Source organism: Leucoraja erinacea, chromosome 33 (assembly GCF_028641065.1).
Source record: "Leucoraja erinacea ecotype New England chromosome 33, Leri_hhj_1, whole genome shotgun sequence".
Taxonomy (NCBI): Eukaryota; Metazoa; Chordata; class Chondrichthyes; order Rajiformes; family Rajidae; genus Leucoraja; species Leucoraja erinaceus.
Window position 1 is genome coordinate 8,900,001 of NC_073409.1, and position 17,374 is coordinate 8,917,374.

The following is a 17,374-nucleotide window of genomic DNA, read 5'->3' on the forward strand; positions in this document are numbered from 1 at the left end:
ACCTTGTATTTTACACGAGATACTGATTAAAGAAGTGTTGTGAAAGTGACTAATGTGGTCACAAAAATGCTAAAGGTTTCATGCAAATGTTCTTTGAGTTGATTTTTTTTTGTTATTTTCCACTTTGCAGTTTCAAAATTCAATATGTTTGAAGATTTGTTTGGACACCAAGCAGTCCATTTTGATTTTCATCAGTGTAGATTGTGCTGGAGATTGTTACTTGATGAGTTTGTGCAAAATGTGGAATAGGATTGTGTACTTGCATTAGTCTCGGTAGTGTATCTGATGATCTTGTATTAGGCGTGCACCGTATAACATTTGTGCATCAACCATTCCACACAAGCAGAAATATAATTATGATGCAGTTTTGGAGGTATGGGGGGGGGGGGAGGATCTAGCAGTACATCGTGGACTTTATTGTGCTTTTCAACATATAAAGGGACTCTATTCTGATAGTGGGTGTCCCAGTTGGGCACAGGGCTGCAGCAGCTCTAGTTCAGTCTTGTCTGTGTGGAATTTGTATATCTTCCTGTTGCTGCATGGATTGATTAAGTTATTTGGTTACTGCAAATTGCCCATTGAATTCAGACAAATGGTAAAATGTGGGGAGAATTGAAGGGAATAGAGGGAGAATAAAGTGAGTAGGGTAGGATTAATCTAAAAGTAGGTCCTTGATGATCAGCACAAAATAGGTGGGCTGAAGGATCTGTTCCTGTGCTGTATTGGCTTTTGTGGCTCTACAGAGGAGGATGCTCGAATGCCTTTCAAGGTCCATAGCAAAGATCCTATAGACCACTCCTGCTAAATGCAATGGACTGACATGTAGTAAGCAACGGAGCGGAACGTGGGCCTTTTAAAAAAAATCCATTTTCGTAACCCGACCCGACTCGCAGTGTAATCAACGTTGCGGGGGAACAGTTTGTGTTAATAAATTAAAATTCTGAAAATGAGGAGAAGATTTTTACCAAATAATTTTGATTTTTACGAGGATGTTTCCGTAACCGGCTTCCGTCTCCGCACTATTATCCTATGGGATCTTAATTTACAGAATTGGATCAGTATTTCAGCAAAAATTCAACAGTGATGTGTAAAAACTATTTCTGGTGAAATGCTGGCTTTATCTCTGCCAGTCTGGAAAAATAAACACAGAAGATTATGGCATGTGTGATGGTAATGGTTTGAATATTGGCTGCTTGAATAACAATAGGGACATGTTACTTCATTGCAAAGTTTGTGTCCTAATAAAAAACTTGTATAAGTAATGAACCACTTTATGGTGATTTGTAATTGACAGATTCCATGTAGCTGGTTCTACAAAAGGAACTAATTCATTTCGGCAACAATAGAGATCAAGCAAACACAGACTTGGTTGGCTGAAGAATAGCTTCTTGATGTTGTGTTCGGACACTAGGCTATCGTATGAAGCAATATTTTATGAAGGCTCCAGGTCGATGGAATCGGGGAACCCACAGAAAGCTTGGCAGACAGCGTAACCATTAAGGACATTGGGCGCTAGGAGTTGACCGGTAGGAGGGTGAACCGGGATAATACTTCCAGCGACTTCAGGGTAGGCTGCAGGAAGGACTCCCAGGACACAAAGATGGCTGAGTGAGGAGAGGGACGTCGGTTTGCGGGAACTTCTCCAGTACATTGAGTGGGCGGATGGACCGGATTTTGGACTTTGAATAATGCCCCCTAAAATGGCGGCGCCCGCGTGTGTTATATATGCAAAAAGAATTTAACTGTGCAGTTGCATATGTGACAGATAAAGCACTAATGAGGCTATCATATGAAGCAATATTGTATGGAGCAGGCAGATGTCTTGCAGTTCTTCATGTGTCCTGTTTTTTGGGTTTTTTTTTAAACGATTAAGCTCAAAACTGGCAAATTTAGATGATAGTTCCATGTGGACCCCTGTAAACCTAAAAATAAAGCACGCCCTGCAACTATTCTTTCAGAAACATAGCAGAGGATACAGGCCGTGTGTTTTGTGGGTAAAGCGTGGGAGTAACTGTTTTGCATTAAGCGGAATTATTCCTCCATCCAAGTACACATGTGGTTTCTTTGAATTAGTGTGTCATGACCCAGAATGTGACAAATATTAATGTAAAGCTGCATTTTAATGCCACATTTACATTCCAATTAACATGACTGCAGCACTAAACTTGGAAAATAAAAGGCATGATTGAATAATGGCTTAAAGAAAGTTTGATAATGGATTAAACTGTCATCAAGTAAAAATTATCTGTAGCTCTACATAGCAGTGAGGGAAGCAGACCCCAGAGTCTGTTTTTTAATCAATCTGCCCCAGTCCCTGAAACTTTTAATTAGATGATGAGTCCAAAGGATAACTTTCTTGAATAATATTCCAATTAAATCATTGTAAATTATCAACGGCAATTGCTTCATGGACAGTGAGGTTAATTTATTTTTGAGGGGCATAGAATAATATCAGAAAATCATGGACATGTATGCATTGCAGGGTTGGATGTTGCCCCGACGCTGGCTGTGATTGTATCTGCAACAAATCTCTTTGAATAGCATATTTGTGAAGTCATTCCTTTTGGTGTAAATAACATTTGCATATCAAGGCAGTAACTTTAACTGTGTATTAGTCAAGCGTTAGTACAAAACTGTAAAGGGAACAGAGCAAAGAACTAAATGCTGGATGAATTTAGTGGGTCAGGCAGCATCTGTGGAAGGAAATGGAGTCAGTGTTTTGGATTGGGACCCTTAAAGACTAACTTCTTCTTTTGTCTCAGTGGGTGAGGCAGCATCTATGGGGCGAAGGAACAGGTGACGTTTCGGGTCGAGATCCTTCTTCAGACTGATGAGGGGGTGGGGGAAGAAGAAAAGAAGAGGTGGAGACAGCAGGCTGTGGGAGAGCTAGGGAGGGGAAGGAGGGAGAAAGCAAGGACTACCTGAAATTGGAGAAGTCAATTGGAGAAGCGAAAATGTCAGAGGATTATCTGTTGTATGTGACGGCTGGTAGGGTGGAAGGTGAGGACAAGGGGGATTCTGTCCTTGTTACGAGTGGGGGGGGAAATGGGGAGTGAGAGACTACTGATCGACATCTACTACAAAGCCACTGACTCCCATGGCTATCTGGGCTACACTTCTTCCCACCCTGCTTCCTGTAAGGACTCCATCCCCAACTCCCAATTCCTCCGTCGACACCACATCTGCACCCAGGATGGGGTGTTCCAAACCAGGGCATTGGAGATATCCTCATACTTTAGGGAACGGGGGTTCCCCTCTTCGACTATAGATGAGGCTCCCACCAGGATCTCCTCTATATCCCGTAGCTCCGCTCTCACTCCCCATCCCTCCCCCACTCGTAACAAGGACAGTCCCCCTTGTCCTCACCTACCACCCTTCCGGCTGTCACATACAACAGATAATCCTCTGACATTTTCGCCACTTCCAACGGGATCCCACCACTGGCCACATCATCCCATCTCCTCCCCTTCCAGCTTTCCGCAGAGACCGCTCCCTCCATAACTCCCTGCACCTGGCGTGTCAGGAGCGGATGAGAAAGTGTGATAACACAGAGCTAGTGTGAACGGGTGACTGCTCCCTGTGGACCAGGTGGGGCCAAAGGGCCTTTTTCCACGCTGTATCTCTGGAACTAAACGAGTGTTATTTATGCGGCTTGTAGATAGGTGCATGGATATGCTGGGAATGGAGGGATATAGATAGCATGCAGACAGAGGAAATAACATTGCATCATGTTCAGCACCAACATTGTGAGCTGAAGGGCCCATTCCTGTGTTGTACATTCGATGTTTTATGTTCATGATTTAATTTAATTGAATTTATTGTCTTCAATTAAGAGACAACAAAATTAATTTTCCCTCAGACATACAAAAAAAAGAATGCAACTATAGTTAGGCACTCTTGTGTTTGTTGTAACTGCAGATATGTTGAAATATTATTTTTAATCCTCCTTAGAATACCCGCACAAATATGGACCAGCAGGAGGATGTGCAGACCATTCGGTGTTTGAAAGAATGAAGAAGTACCAGATGCTTTCTGTAGAAGAGCCAACATCACAGGTAAGCAGTTTACAGCTCTAACATATGGACTCCAATTGTAACGCATCACTTGGCTGAGAGTGCAGAATGGATAAAATACATTAGCCCATATCAGAAGTTTACTGCAGTTTTCCTCTCTCGTAGCACAAGTGCAGAATGAATGGAGTTTGAATGTTGAGTGCTGATAATGGAGCTCCGCACTGCCAGGAATATTTTTTTTCAACTGAGAAGTTATCCTGACATCCTGTAACTCTTACTTGGAGGTCCCATGACATAATTCACAGAAGAACAGGGAAGATTAGATGTCCTGCCCAATGTTTCTGCCTCAAGCAAAATTATTGAATTTGTCTCCTTTATATTGTGGGTCTTTGAATTGGTGGCCCTTTATACTAACAACTCTGACTGGCAAGGACCTGGGTAGTGTTGGAGTGCAGAGGGATCTAGGAGTGCATGTACATAGTTTCTTGACAGTGGTGTTGCAGATAGAGAGGATGGTTGCACAGCGGTAGAGTTGCTGCCTTACAGCGAATGCAGTGCCGGAGACCCGGGTTCAATTCCGACTACGGGTGCTGTCTGTACGGAATTTGGACTTTCTCCCCGTGACATACATGGGTTTTCGCCGAGATCTTCGGTTTCCTCCCACACTCCAAAGACGAACAGGTTTGTAGGTTAATTGGCTTGGTAAATGTAAAAATTGTCCCTGGTGTGTGTTGGATAGTGTTAATGTGTGGGGATCGCTGATCAGCGCGGACCCGTTGGGCGGAAGGGCCTGTTTCCGCGCTGTATCTCTAAACTAAACTAAACCTCGGGGTATTGAGTATAGAAGTTGTTACAGTTGTATAAGATATTGGTAAGACCGCATTTGAAGTCTTGTGTTCCATTTTCCTTCGGGTCACCTTGTTGTAGGTGTCGTTAAACTGGAAAGAGTGCAGAGAAGATTTACGAGCATGTTGCTAGGACTTGAGGCTATAGATGGAGCTATAGTTGGGCAGGCTAGGACTTAATTGCTTGGAGGTCTGGAGGATGAGGGGTGTTCTTATAGAGATATATAAGATCACGAGGAGAATAGATAGGGTAAATGCACAGTATTTCACCCAGAGTTGGGGAATCAAGCACCAGGGGACAATTTAAGCTGAGAGCGGAAAAACTCAATGGGAATTTGAGGGCGACTTTTTCACACAGAGAGTGGTGGGTGTATGGAGCTGCCAGAGGAGGTAGTTAGACAATAGACAGTATAGGTGCAGGAGTAGGCCATTTGGCCCTTCGAGCCAGCACCGCCATTCAATGTGATCATGGCTGATCATCCCCAATCAGTACCCCGTTCCTGTCTTCTCCCCATATCCCCTGATTCCGCTATCTTTAAGAGCCCTATCTAGCTCTCTCTTGAAAGCATCCAGAGAACCTGCGTCCACCGCCCTCTGAGGCAGAGAATTCCACAGACTCACCACTCTCTGTGAGAAAAAGTGGTTTCTCGTCTCCGTTCTAATTGGCTTACACCTTATTCTTAAATTATGGCCCCTGGTTCTGGACTCCCCCAACATCGGAAACATGTTTCCTGCCTCTAGCGTGTCCAAGCCCTTAACAATCTTGTATGTTTCAATGAGATTCCCTCTCATCCTTCTAAACTCCAGAGTGTGCAAGCCCAGCTGCTCCATTCTCTCAGTATATGACAGTCCCGCCATCCTGGGAATTAACCTTGTAAACCTATGCTGCACTCCCTCAATAGCAAGAATGTCATTCCTCAAATTAGGGGACCAAAACTGCACACAATAGTCCAGGTGTGGTCTCACTAGGGCTCTGTACAACTTCAGAAGGACCTCTTGGCTCCTATATTCGATTCCTCTTGTTATAAAGGCCAACATGCCATTCGCTTTCTTCGCTGCCTGCTGTACCTGCATGCTTACTTTAATAGACTGATGTACAAGGGCCCCCAGATCCCGTTGTACTTCCCCTTTTCCCAACTTGATGCCATTTAGATAGTTGAGGCATATACTGTAACAACATTTGGACAAGTACAGGGACAATAGCCTAACACAGGCAGGTGGGACTAGAGTAGATGGGGCATCTTGGTCTGTATGGGCGATTTGGGCTGAAGGGCCTGCTTCCATGCTGTATGACTTTGCACGTCAAAAATATTTAATGAAGTACTTTGGTAAGTTTGAGGGTATGAAAACTGCTGGACAAATTTGTTTGGGATCTGGTTTTAACATTTACATGCCATTACAAATCCTTAATCAAAGCTTCAAAAAGATATGTGTAAGCCGAAGAAAATTTGAATAATCATCTGTTAATTCATCAAGAAAGAATACATCTGAAGCTTGATAATTAAGCATTCGTATTTGATAAAATTCCACATTGTGATTTAAAAAAAATTGGATTACAGGGTAACAGAATTAACATTTGTTATTCAAAGACCATATCCTGTTGATCTGAAACCTATATGAAATGCTAAGCTCATTGTTGGAGAGTGTCGGTGATAAGATAAAGTACATTGAAAAGATTGGCTGTTCTAGGCTTGTGGAAGGATTAGGTCAATAGCAGAATGGGAGATAAATCAACTCGATAGAATTGATACTTTTAGTCTGCAGGATATTAAAGGGTGTGCAATTAAAACATAGGACGAAGAGAGCAGTGCACAGTACAAGCATACAGATGTTTCTAAAATGTAACATTAGCTAATGAAACCTGACTGAATTACTGAGTGTTATTTTTAGCGTTTCAGAATTTTTTGTTTTGTGTACATGAAGTTCTAATGTCAATTTTACAGTAAAGACAGTCTTTCCTGTAAAATCTTACTGAGTGTTATTTTTAGCGTTTCAGAATTTTTTGTTTTGTGTACATGAAGTTCTAATGTCAATTTTACAGTAAAGACAGTCTTTCCTGTAAAATCTCCATCTACACGTTCTGAAATGTGTCCAATCTTATTATTGTGGAATTGAATTGCTTTTCTGTATAGTGCTATTCACGAGCTGGGGGAATGTCCTGAAACACTTAACAACCAGTGAAGCACATTTGAAGTGCAATTGCTTTTATTACTGCACCAACAATCTGCACACAGGAAGCGTCCACAAAAGGCTATGTGATAAAGCCATCATTTTGCGATGGTGAGCAAAGGAGAACCATTGCTGGTGGAGTCTCTGTTGCTCTTCAAAATGACTCCATGCAATCTTTTAAGTCCACCCAAGAGAGCAGGTGGAGCTTTGGTTTAACGCAGCGTTCAGAGAGTGCATTATTTATTTCTACTTTGAAATACTTTCACAGAATTTGAATCTACAATTTTCTGCGACCAGGTTGCTTAGAACTCCAGCATTCTGTTTAGAATTAATCCTCGAGTGAGTTTAGTATTATGATTTTAATTTTTATAAAATAAATAACTAGAACTTGGAACCCTTCATAGTGTACAAAGGATTAGGGGTAGAAACAGAATGCTGGAGTAATTCTCAGCGGGTCAGGCAGCATCTCTGGAGACAATGGATGGGTAATGTTTTGGGTCATGACGTTCAAAGGATTAGGGGTTAATCCTTGCCAGTCAGCTAACTAAGGTAGTTGTCATATTACCATGTGCATTTGAGGATATACTTCAAAGGATCACCATGAATGATGTAGGCTGCTTTGGTTCGATGCAAGTGACTGAAGCTAGTACTGCCCAATTAAATTAAATGGGTTACTGTTTATTTTCTTTATTTTTAACATTTCAAATCGTATTTGGACAGTTTTAAAAGTGGTAAATACAACCTCTCCTCTACTCTGAGAGAAACAAATGGTCTTGGTTATTCCTTTGAGGCTGACGCCAACCAGAGAACCTACAACATAGCCTGGCTGGCATACCACTTGGAAATCAGTGGCACCATTGAATATTGTTCCACGTTGTCAACTCTTTGTGGTTTGCTCTGCACAGGCGCCTGTGAACTTTGAACATGAACATGAAGGCGATCAAGAACCAATTATTTTGAGGAAACGGCGGGCATCTCCAGAAGACAAAAACACATGTCAGCTCTTTATTCAAACTGATCATCTGTTCTTTAACTACTATGGTTCAAGAGAGGCCGTAATAGCTCAGGTATGAAAAGGCAATAAATTGTTCTATTTAATAGTGTTTTGCCCATCAATTGTATGTTTGCATGCAATGAAATCAAACTTGTTTTATTGGATGTATTGATATTTAATAAGTCTGCAAAATCAATGCACATGTGAAGGATAAATGAGATGAGCTACACAGTATGATGGTCAGACAAGCATTCATATTGCTTTGCCATTAGATGCTTGCTGATCTGAATTCCAAATAGTTGAACTGACTGTTTTCTTTTGTTCGTTTTTTGAGAAAGAAAGAAATGGAAGATAGAGCAACCAATGTTTTGTTAGATTTGAGAAGAAAATTACAGTGAATGTGATCTGTTTTACGAAATTCTGTAGATGCAGCTTACATTCCTGACACAGCCCGATGCCATGGGGTTGGTTTGAAAGAACATTTGACAAGTTCTGAGTTAAACTTAAATAATGGATGTACTGAGTATTCACCCAATAAGGCAGTCATTTATTTCAACCTATGTGTTGAGAAAACTACCAAGGAGCCTTTGTTTGTGTAAACACAAAGTGGACCCAAATTCAAAATCTATTCTTAAACATTAACAAAATTCAACACAAAATATTGCATTTGCAGTAGTTTTCTTAATTTCATTTAGGGAACATCCTGGTTGGGATATTTCCCATTGCATCCATCTATTTCCCAAGAGCTAACATAAAGAAAAGTCTAGAATCAGTACTTAGGATTCCAGCATGCAATTATCTGACCACAAAGCAATACCAATCCTCGAGACTGAATAATGATTGCATCTGTTCTATCCATTGTTCTTGATGTGGGCTGGCTATTCCCTTGGTGCTGCCAGTTACTGAACAGTGCCCATTAGATAAGTCATGGATAATTAAGCTGTTGCTGCATTTCTCTTTGAAAAGCTTTAAACTTCTTTAGTTAGGACAGCTTTTATTTGAAAATTGCAATATGTGTTAGGCGTGTCCTTTTTTTTCCCACAGGATGAATGATCCTTCACTAATTATGCTTTGATAGTTGTAGCAGTATCTTAGATTGTTTGTTTGAACTGGGCTACAAACATGCAGGGGCATCGCCTGTTGAGAACATTCCATGAAAACTTTGAATTAGTGTTTGAAAGTATTTAAGATTTTTCATTTGGAAATTGAAAAATTACATTTCTGATTGTTACTTGTGGGTATCTGAGCAAAAGAATTGACCTAATCTGTATTTATGGTTGAGAATTAAAACCATTTGTTTTCAATTCCAGATTTCCAGTCACGTTAAAGCAATTGATACAATTTACCAGACGACTGATTTTCTAGGAATCAGAAATATCAGTTTTATGGTGAAAAGAGTGCGAGTAAGTATTATCTTAAGATTTAAATTGGGCCTCAATGTTGGTTTTATTTTTACTGTTTGTTAGGTAATCAGTATTCACTTCATTGGAATTCTGATAACATGAAAATTATATTTCACAATCCCCTCTCATTATTGCTGACTGTCGACCTTGTGTTCTTTGGAATTGAATTCGTTAATCAAGCAGCAAAAAATATTGGGGAGAATGGGTCCTATTATTACATATCTTTTAGTGGCTTTCATTAGGATGGGCTTTGAAATTGTCTCTGCAGATTGTCTTTGAAATCCAGGTGTACTTTTTTTAGTCTAGTGCATTAGTGTGAGGGGATTGCTGGTCCAAAAGGCCTGTTTCTGTGCTGTATCTCTAAATTGGTTAGAAATCTCCGCACATTTCACTATCCTACAGCCTTAGGGGCAAATTACATGTTTTACCAAGCCAATTAGCCTACAAACCTGCACATCTTTGCGACGTGTGGGAAGAAGCCGGAGCATCCGGATAAAAGTCACAGGAAGAACGTACCAACTACCTACATATACCGAACCCTGGTCCCTGGTGCTGTAAGGCAGCCGCTCTACCGCTGCGCCACTGTGCTGCCCCTGTGACACCTACATATAATACTAATTTGTGTCTACAAGAAGCCTAAGGGGACTTGATCACAAACATTTCTGGCATTTTGCGCTCATGTTGGAGTTAAGTACGAGTTGGAAGTAGCGGATTAGTCCTTGCGGCAGAGGAGTCATTGTAGAAAAGTGAATTATTTTTGTCACCAATAAGCAATGTCAGAGAGACAAACTCTTTGTACAGTGTAACTCTGACTTTCCACTCTCCAATAGTTCGGAATTCCTGATGGTTGCGTGTCGTTCTCGGATTGCTGATTTTGCACTTGCTTAGCCACACTGAAGGCCCGGTTCCCTCGGTCCTTTTGACACATCGGATTTGCTGAGAAATTTGTACCACGTGCAACATCTAAGTAGTAAATATAAGTGTGCGAGTAATAACTGCAATAATGTCCAATGGTCTGCCAGTTCTTGATCACTAAAGTCCCAAGGATGTTGGATTAACTGTACAATAGAATGCATTTCCTCACATTTTATTTATGTACAATATTTTTGTTGCAACCTTTGTCCTTCTTCAGCTTGTTATCTAACACAAATAATGCTGCTTTTCAGATCAACACCACTACCCACGAAAAAGATAGAAGCAACCCATTTAGGTTTGCGAATATTGGGGTGGAGAAATTTCTCGAACTCAATTCGGAACAGAATCACGATGATTATTGCTTAGCCTACGTGTTCACAGATCGTGATTTTGATGATGGCGTTTTGGGATTGGCGTGGGTTGGTGCCCCAGCAGGTAAATATCTGAAGATATTGCTGGTTGCAGCGACTTGGTTTCCATTAATTAAATGCCAATTAAATGGTTGCTTCCGAGCCCTTGCTTTAAAATTGAGTATAGCTGATAATGCTTTTGGAATGATGGGTTCTATTTGAGGAAAATATCATTTCTGTGTTGTTTTTTGATGTTTTTTGTTTTAATGTTATTGTGAACCTTGTGGGAGTATCTCCTGCATTGATGATGGTTGAACTAAAATATATTATAATACTCATATTTTAAGTGGTATTCTTTCCTGAAGAAGTGCTTGCATGACCATTTATCTGTGCTGAAGTAGAGCACCCATTGGAAACAGTACTGCCCATATTCATTATGGTTCTGCTGATAATATTAATATGCCTAGAAGCTAGATTGTAATGCACCATGTTTTTTGGATGTTGTCTGATTCAATTTCAATGGAATGCCTTTCAAAGTGAAACCATGGACTCGTGGGTTCTTAAAAAAAAGTTTTCCGCTGTGCTTTCCTTACAACTATCCTGCTAATGATCGACGAACTTTGATGCATGCACTTGCATCAAGTTCCATGCTGTAGACACCAGACCACGTCCCATGGGATTTTGGATCCTGCGTGCCTGCCCCAGGGGCAGAGTAGGTCCCTTGCGCAGAAACAAACGTTTGCGGTATTTATTCCTAAGCGAAAGTGTGGATTACTGGAAATGCAAAATGGAAAATACTGCAATGGGCAGTATCACATGAGCGATAAAAGGGAACTGATGTTTCGCTTCACTGAAGAAAGGTCACCAAACTTGAATATTGTTTTTCTCAATCAATACTGCCTGACCAGTGGCCTATTTCAAACTATTTCCTTGTGTTTGCTTTGCTTAATGCTGCTTTTCTTGGTGGGCAATTTGCCTCAGATAGGCCTTTAAGTAATGTGCTGCTCTACTATAGTGCAGCCCCACCTCCTTTTCAAGCCCAAGACTTTATGCATCCAACCACCGTGGCTATGACTTGTGGCTCTCATCCATCTGCTCTTCCACCATCCATCACCAACCATAAATTAGCTATTTGAGGAAATCATAGCACAACCCCACTGGTTCCTCCTCTTACAGCTTTATCGGACTTTGGTTAGGCCACATTTGTAGTATTGCATGCAGTTCTGGTCGCCTCAATACAGGAAGGATGTGGAGGCTTTGGAAAGTGTGCAGAGGTGGTTTAACAGAATGATATAATGTAATAAAAATAAACTGCAGATGCTGGTTTATATCAAAGATGGACCCAAAATGTTGCCTCGCCAACAATCTGTCTGTCTGTCCCTTCTTTCTTTGTTGTTTTTTAGTAAGTGTTAAATATGTTTTAGTGTTCTTTAGCTTGTTTTATGTGGGGGCGGGGGTGGGGTTGGAGGAAACTTTTTAAATCTCTTACCACGAAGGAGATGCGATTTTTTTTCGTATCACATTTCCGTTCCCACTGCGGCCTAACATCGAGGAGTTGGCGGCCCCTGCTGGAGACCGGCTACGGGAGCTCCAACTGCGGGAGACTGCGGACTTAACATTACGGAGCTGGCGGTCCATGTCGGGGATCGACTTCATAGCTCCAACTGCGGGAGCCTGTGGACTTTAACATCATGGATCTTGGGGACCCTGGTCAGAGACCAACGTCGGGAGCTCCAAGCCGCAGGAGCTTCAACCGCCCGACACAGGGGCTTTGACCATCGGCTGCGCGAGCTTCGATTGCCCAGACTACCGATGGTTCAACTACATCGATCACGGGAGAATAAAGAGGAAGAAGATTGGACTTTAATGCCTTCCATTACAGTGAGGAATCCACTGTGGATGTTTATGTTAACTTTTATGTAGTTGTGTGTCTCTTTTTTGTATGGGGGGGGGAAGGAACTCGAAGCAGTGGGGGGGGGGGGGGGGGATCCAGGACAAATTTGGGCTGGTAACAGATAGTCTTGGGCAAGGAGGTTCTCTGATAGACCGATTTTTGGCTGGAGGCGTTGTGAGCCCAAATGGGATACATCGTTACAAACTGTGGTGCTTGTTTATAGACTTTTAGTGGAGGTCATGGGGACGAGAGATGTTCGTAGAAGTCACCTAAAGTTGGAAAAATCAATGTCATCCCAATGGGTTGTAGATGATTGATGCCTGGTTTAGAGGGTGTTAGCTACGAGGAGAGGTTGGACAGTTTTCTCTGCAAGAGGTTGAGGTGAAACCTGATAGAAGTGCTTAAACTTATGAGAGGCATGTACAGGAGAAGCAGTTGGAATCCTTTTCCCAGGGTGGAAATGCCTGACGAGTGGGCGAAGCTTTAAGGTGAGAGAGGAAAGGTTTAAAGTAGGTGTGTGGGCCAGGGTTTTTACACAGTGGTGAGTTTCTCAAACGGGTAGCCAGGGATGGTGATGGAGGGAGATACAATAGTGGTGCTTTAAGAGGCCTTCAGATAGCCACATGATATGGAGGGATATTGGTTATGCACAGGCAGAATAAGAGTTGGTCACGGCATAATGTTTGGCATAAACATTATGGGACGAAGGGCCTGTGTTCTATATTGTTTGGGCTATATTGTTCTATGCCCTACTCCCCCAACCAACCCCCCTCCTGATCATACACATTACACATTTTGTCCTCCACCGCAAAATCTCCAGTTATGCCTACTTTGAAGAAGTTCTCCACCGCTCTCTGAAAGTTCTGCAATACCATCTCTCGCTGCACCTCCTCTGTGATTCCCCTTGCTCCTTTTGTATATCTTTCATTCATTTATTTTATGTACCTTTTCATATCTCTTGTTTCCCTCTCCCCTGACTCTCAGTTTGAAGAAGGGTCTAGGCCCGAAACGTCACCTATTTGTTTTCTCCAGAGATACTGTCTGACACGCTGAGTTACGCCAGCTTTTATGTGTCTTTCTATGGTGTAAACCAGCATCTGCAGTTCCTTCCTATCCATACAATTTGATTCCTGTGGTGCAAATTACATAAAAACAAAGGCCTTCCTTACTCCTTTAGACAAAGCACTTTGTACTCTGAATTTGGCTGCTGCAGGTGCCATTTGCTTAGTGCACATTGCCTCAAAGTTATCGCCACTATTCTCTTTCAGGCCCTTTAACTTTATATATCAATTAAAGGCATTGTGGCAATGCATTGAGCGAACACTTTCAAAGATTTAATGAAGTAATGGACTTGTGCTTCTGACTCTGTTGCTCACTGTGAAATATATGATCCGAAATTGTTCCATTTGTTTAGCGCATTTAACAAGATTGGATAACTGACACACAGCAGGCAAAGGAAATTCTTTGAGCTAAATGAATAAAATGAATGTGTATTGTAAAATTTACAGGGGATTCAAAGGTTGTAATCAAAAGTTCTCAACTGCATCAGTAAACCTCGAGGCACCTCTTTAGAATAACTTTGTGTTAAAATATGGAACCTTGTAGCCTGCTGTTTGTTTAAGTTTCTAGGTGCTTTATCTCTTTTGATTTATTGACGTGATTTTGAAGTGTTTAGTTTATAAACCATGTTGATAACTTCAGGGCCATGTCCAGCAGCCAAATTTAGAGTGCAAACTGGCTAAGGACGGCATTAGCTTTTGGTGCTGCACCATGGGAATCAAATTGGATAGTCAGGAGGGGGTTTGGGGATGGGCCGAGGAAGGGGGAGGAAGAACATAGAAGAAAGGAAGGGGGAGGAAGAACATAGAAGAGTACAGCACAGGAAGTGGTCCTTCGTCTCAATCACGGTCTAAAGGAGGAAATGGTGTAAAGGACTTCCTCATTCGCACCATTTTTTTTTTAAGTCAAAACAGTAATACGAAATTTCACTGTCTTCTAAGCCCTTCCCTGACATGGTACCGATGCTCGTAAACTGACCTGTGATGTAATTTGCATTAGTTCAATGGCCTAAAAAATGAAAAGGCTTCTCTTATCACAGCATCGGGCATGTGATGTGGAATAACGCACGTCACCCTACTTGATCATCACTCTGCCCTCGGTTCTAAATTATTAGTTTGCATGATACTTAAAATAGCAAAGACCAATACACAGCTACATTTTTTTACACGTCTAAATATGCTGGAGTAAGATGAACTAGATACCGTATGCAAAGGGAGTAAAGGTTTTGTAGTGAAGCATACAAATTGATTTCACAAAGGCAGGCAGTGAGCTTCATTAATGGAGGGCGAGCTTGGTGGATTAGGGCCTCTTTCTTCCTAAACAGCCTGCTCTCAAGTTTAAACTGTTTTAGTTTGGTCTTGTTTTAATACCTAATAAATACAAAATACTTTTATTTAATGCTCAACTGTGTTGTGCACTTCTCACAGTGAAACCACTCATTTTTTTCCCCAGAAGGTAAATGCTGTTAAATCCTGCTAGGAAACAGTTGGGATTTTTTTTTATATAACATTTGTGGAGAGGAGCTTAACACATTATTAATGAGCCAAAGAGAATCAATGTCGTTAGTAGCCAGCCCAGATGGAGTACAGTTCAAAACGTTGGTCCCCATTGCAGTGAATAACCTTGGCACAAAATAGAGCCACCAAGGAAACAAAAGCAGTGTCCTGGAAAATGTAGCTGAGAAAACCTAAGCTACTGAAACATAAAAGAACCCAAGAGGAAGGCCACCTGTGGAAATTGGACAATTGAACTGAAGTTTTATTAAACTTGTGGTAGTGAAATGAAAATTTTATGTAAAAGCTGAATGTTTATGGGTGCATTAAAATGAGCCATGCACATGCACATAGGGGAAAATTATACGACAAAATATGACAACTCTTTGAACTACTGCCGGAGCTGTAATACCTCTGATACATTTTATTGTTTAATAATTTACATTTAGAGGCAATTATTTTCTTGAAGGAATGGGATTTTAAACGAGAGGGTTAATATAAATGTGCATTTTAAAGGTACAACCCATTTCCTTTCAACATTGGTTAATAAGAGTATCTGGAAATAGTTAAAAAAAAAGTATTGCAAGGTAATTAGATTCTTGCTCACAATACATGCACTTTTGTAATGGATATATATCCCTTCAAATTGTAGTGTTCAAATCCTTGTACTGCAGGTATACTTGTTTCTGTCATCTGAACAATAGCAATCTGAAAATTCGACAAAAATGCTGAAGTAACAGCGCGTCAGGCAGCATCTCCGGAGGAAAGGAAAAGGTGACCTTTCAGATCGGAACCCTTCTTCAGTCTGAAGGGCCTGAAGTACGGTTCCGTCCCAAAATGTCGCCTATTCCTTTTCTCCTGAGATGCTGCCTGACTCTCTGAGTCACTCCAGCATTTTGTGTCAATCTTCGGTATAGACCAGCATCTACAGTTCTTTCCTATGGCAATCTGAAAATTGTTGTGTGCTTGTACTTAATGGAATTTTCAGCTTCAGAAATGAATTGTATTTTTAATATTGCCCATTTAACCAATATTTGTATTCTGTTCCACCAAATAGGGAACTCTGGGGGGATTTGTGAGAAAAATAAGCTTTATTCTGATGGCAAGAAGAAGTCACTCAACACTGGAATCATCACTGTCCAAAACTACGGTTCTCATGTCCCTCCCAAAGTCTCCCACATAACCTTTGCTCATGAAATAGGCCACAACTTTGGTTCTCCTGTAAGTATTATATCTAACATAAATGAACTTACTAAATGATTCCTAAAATGTTGCTGCAGTTTATTTCCCCATAGGATTTTCAACTTCAAATGTGTATTACCTTTGGAAATGAATTCATAAATTATGTTATTGAATTTGTGTTGAAGTTATGAAAATTGATGCAAACTGCATTTATATTGCTTAGCATTTTAATTTATAATGAATACATGCGCTATTATAGTGCATCAAGTACAACAAGATCAAACTAGTAATGCGGACTAAAACAAAAACGCATGGCAATACATTGCAGCCTGGATAGTTTACATGGAGAGAAATTTATGATTAACGTTGATGACCTGGGCCTGAAACCCACTCTCAAACCAGCAGCAAAGTGCTCTCTGAGGGTCAGCATATTCCATGCTCCCATTTCTAGGAAGGACTGGAGGTTAGATGCCAGGGCATGTGTTCTCTAGTTCAGTCCCTAGACTCACCAGTGCATTAAAGGACAGCACCTAACTGACCTGTACCAAAGGTACAGAAACATTTTGAATTTGAATGGAAAGGGTAAATGAAGGTGAGTGGATTGTTTTTAAAAAAAAAAAAACAAGTGGGTCAGGCAGTTCTGGAAGAAAGCGTCCCGTGATCGGTTATGCAGATGACCTTTGCTGCAGAAGGCGCATGGTTACTCCAAATTTAAAAATAAAATGGCTTTGAAAGACTAATTTACTCGTGGCTTGTACATGTGACTGCAGTATGCAAAGCATGCATCCTGTTTTATTGTTTGTCCAGTTGATGCTGTGAAATAAGCTAGTTGTACGGGTTGCAACTGTGTGACAAGTATGCTTACTAAGATAAACTGCTACTGATACCAACAGTAATGCCGATTTTTGCAGCTGGTGTAGAGTACATTCAGTAGTGTATCCACACGCTTGCATGGTCAACCATGTATTCCTGGAAAGTTAGTAAAAATTGTCCGGTTCTCCTGAGATCCTCTCTGTTAGGTGGACTTCTGCCTGGGGCTTCCTGGGAAACCAGATCA

General features: G+C 41.1%; 1 protein-coding gene across 1 annotated transcript in view; it reads left to right on the forward strand.

Annotated features, from left to right (window-relative positions):
• adam10a (ADAM metallopeptidase domain 10a) overlaps positions 1 to 17,374 on the forward strand; it is a 90,360-nt gene that overhangs the window by 59,811 nt on the left and 13,175 nt on the right. Inside the window, exons 5-9 of the mRNA XM_055661217.1 lie at positions 3,952 to 4,055; positions 7,933 to 8,094; positions 9,332 to 9,424; positions 10,591 to 10,774; positions 16,193 to 16,356. Coding sequence (XP_055517192.1) covers positions 3,952 to 4,055; positions 7,933 to 8,094; positions 9,332 to 9,424; positions 10,591 to 10,774; positions 16,193 to 16,356 — 707 coding nt within the window. The remainder of the gene's footprint in view (positions 1 to 3,951; positions 4,056 to 7,932; positions 8,095 to 9,331; positions 9,425 to 10,590; positions 10,775 to 16,192; positions 16,357 to 17,374) is intronic.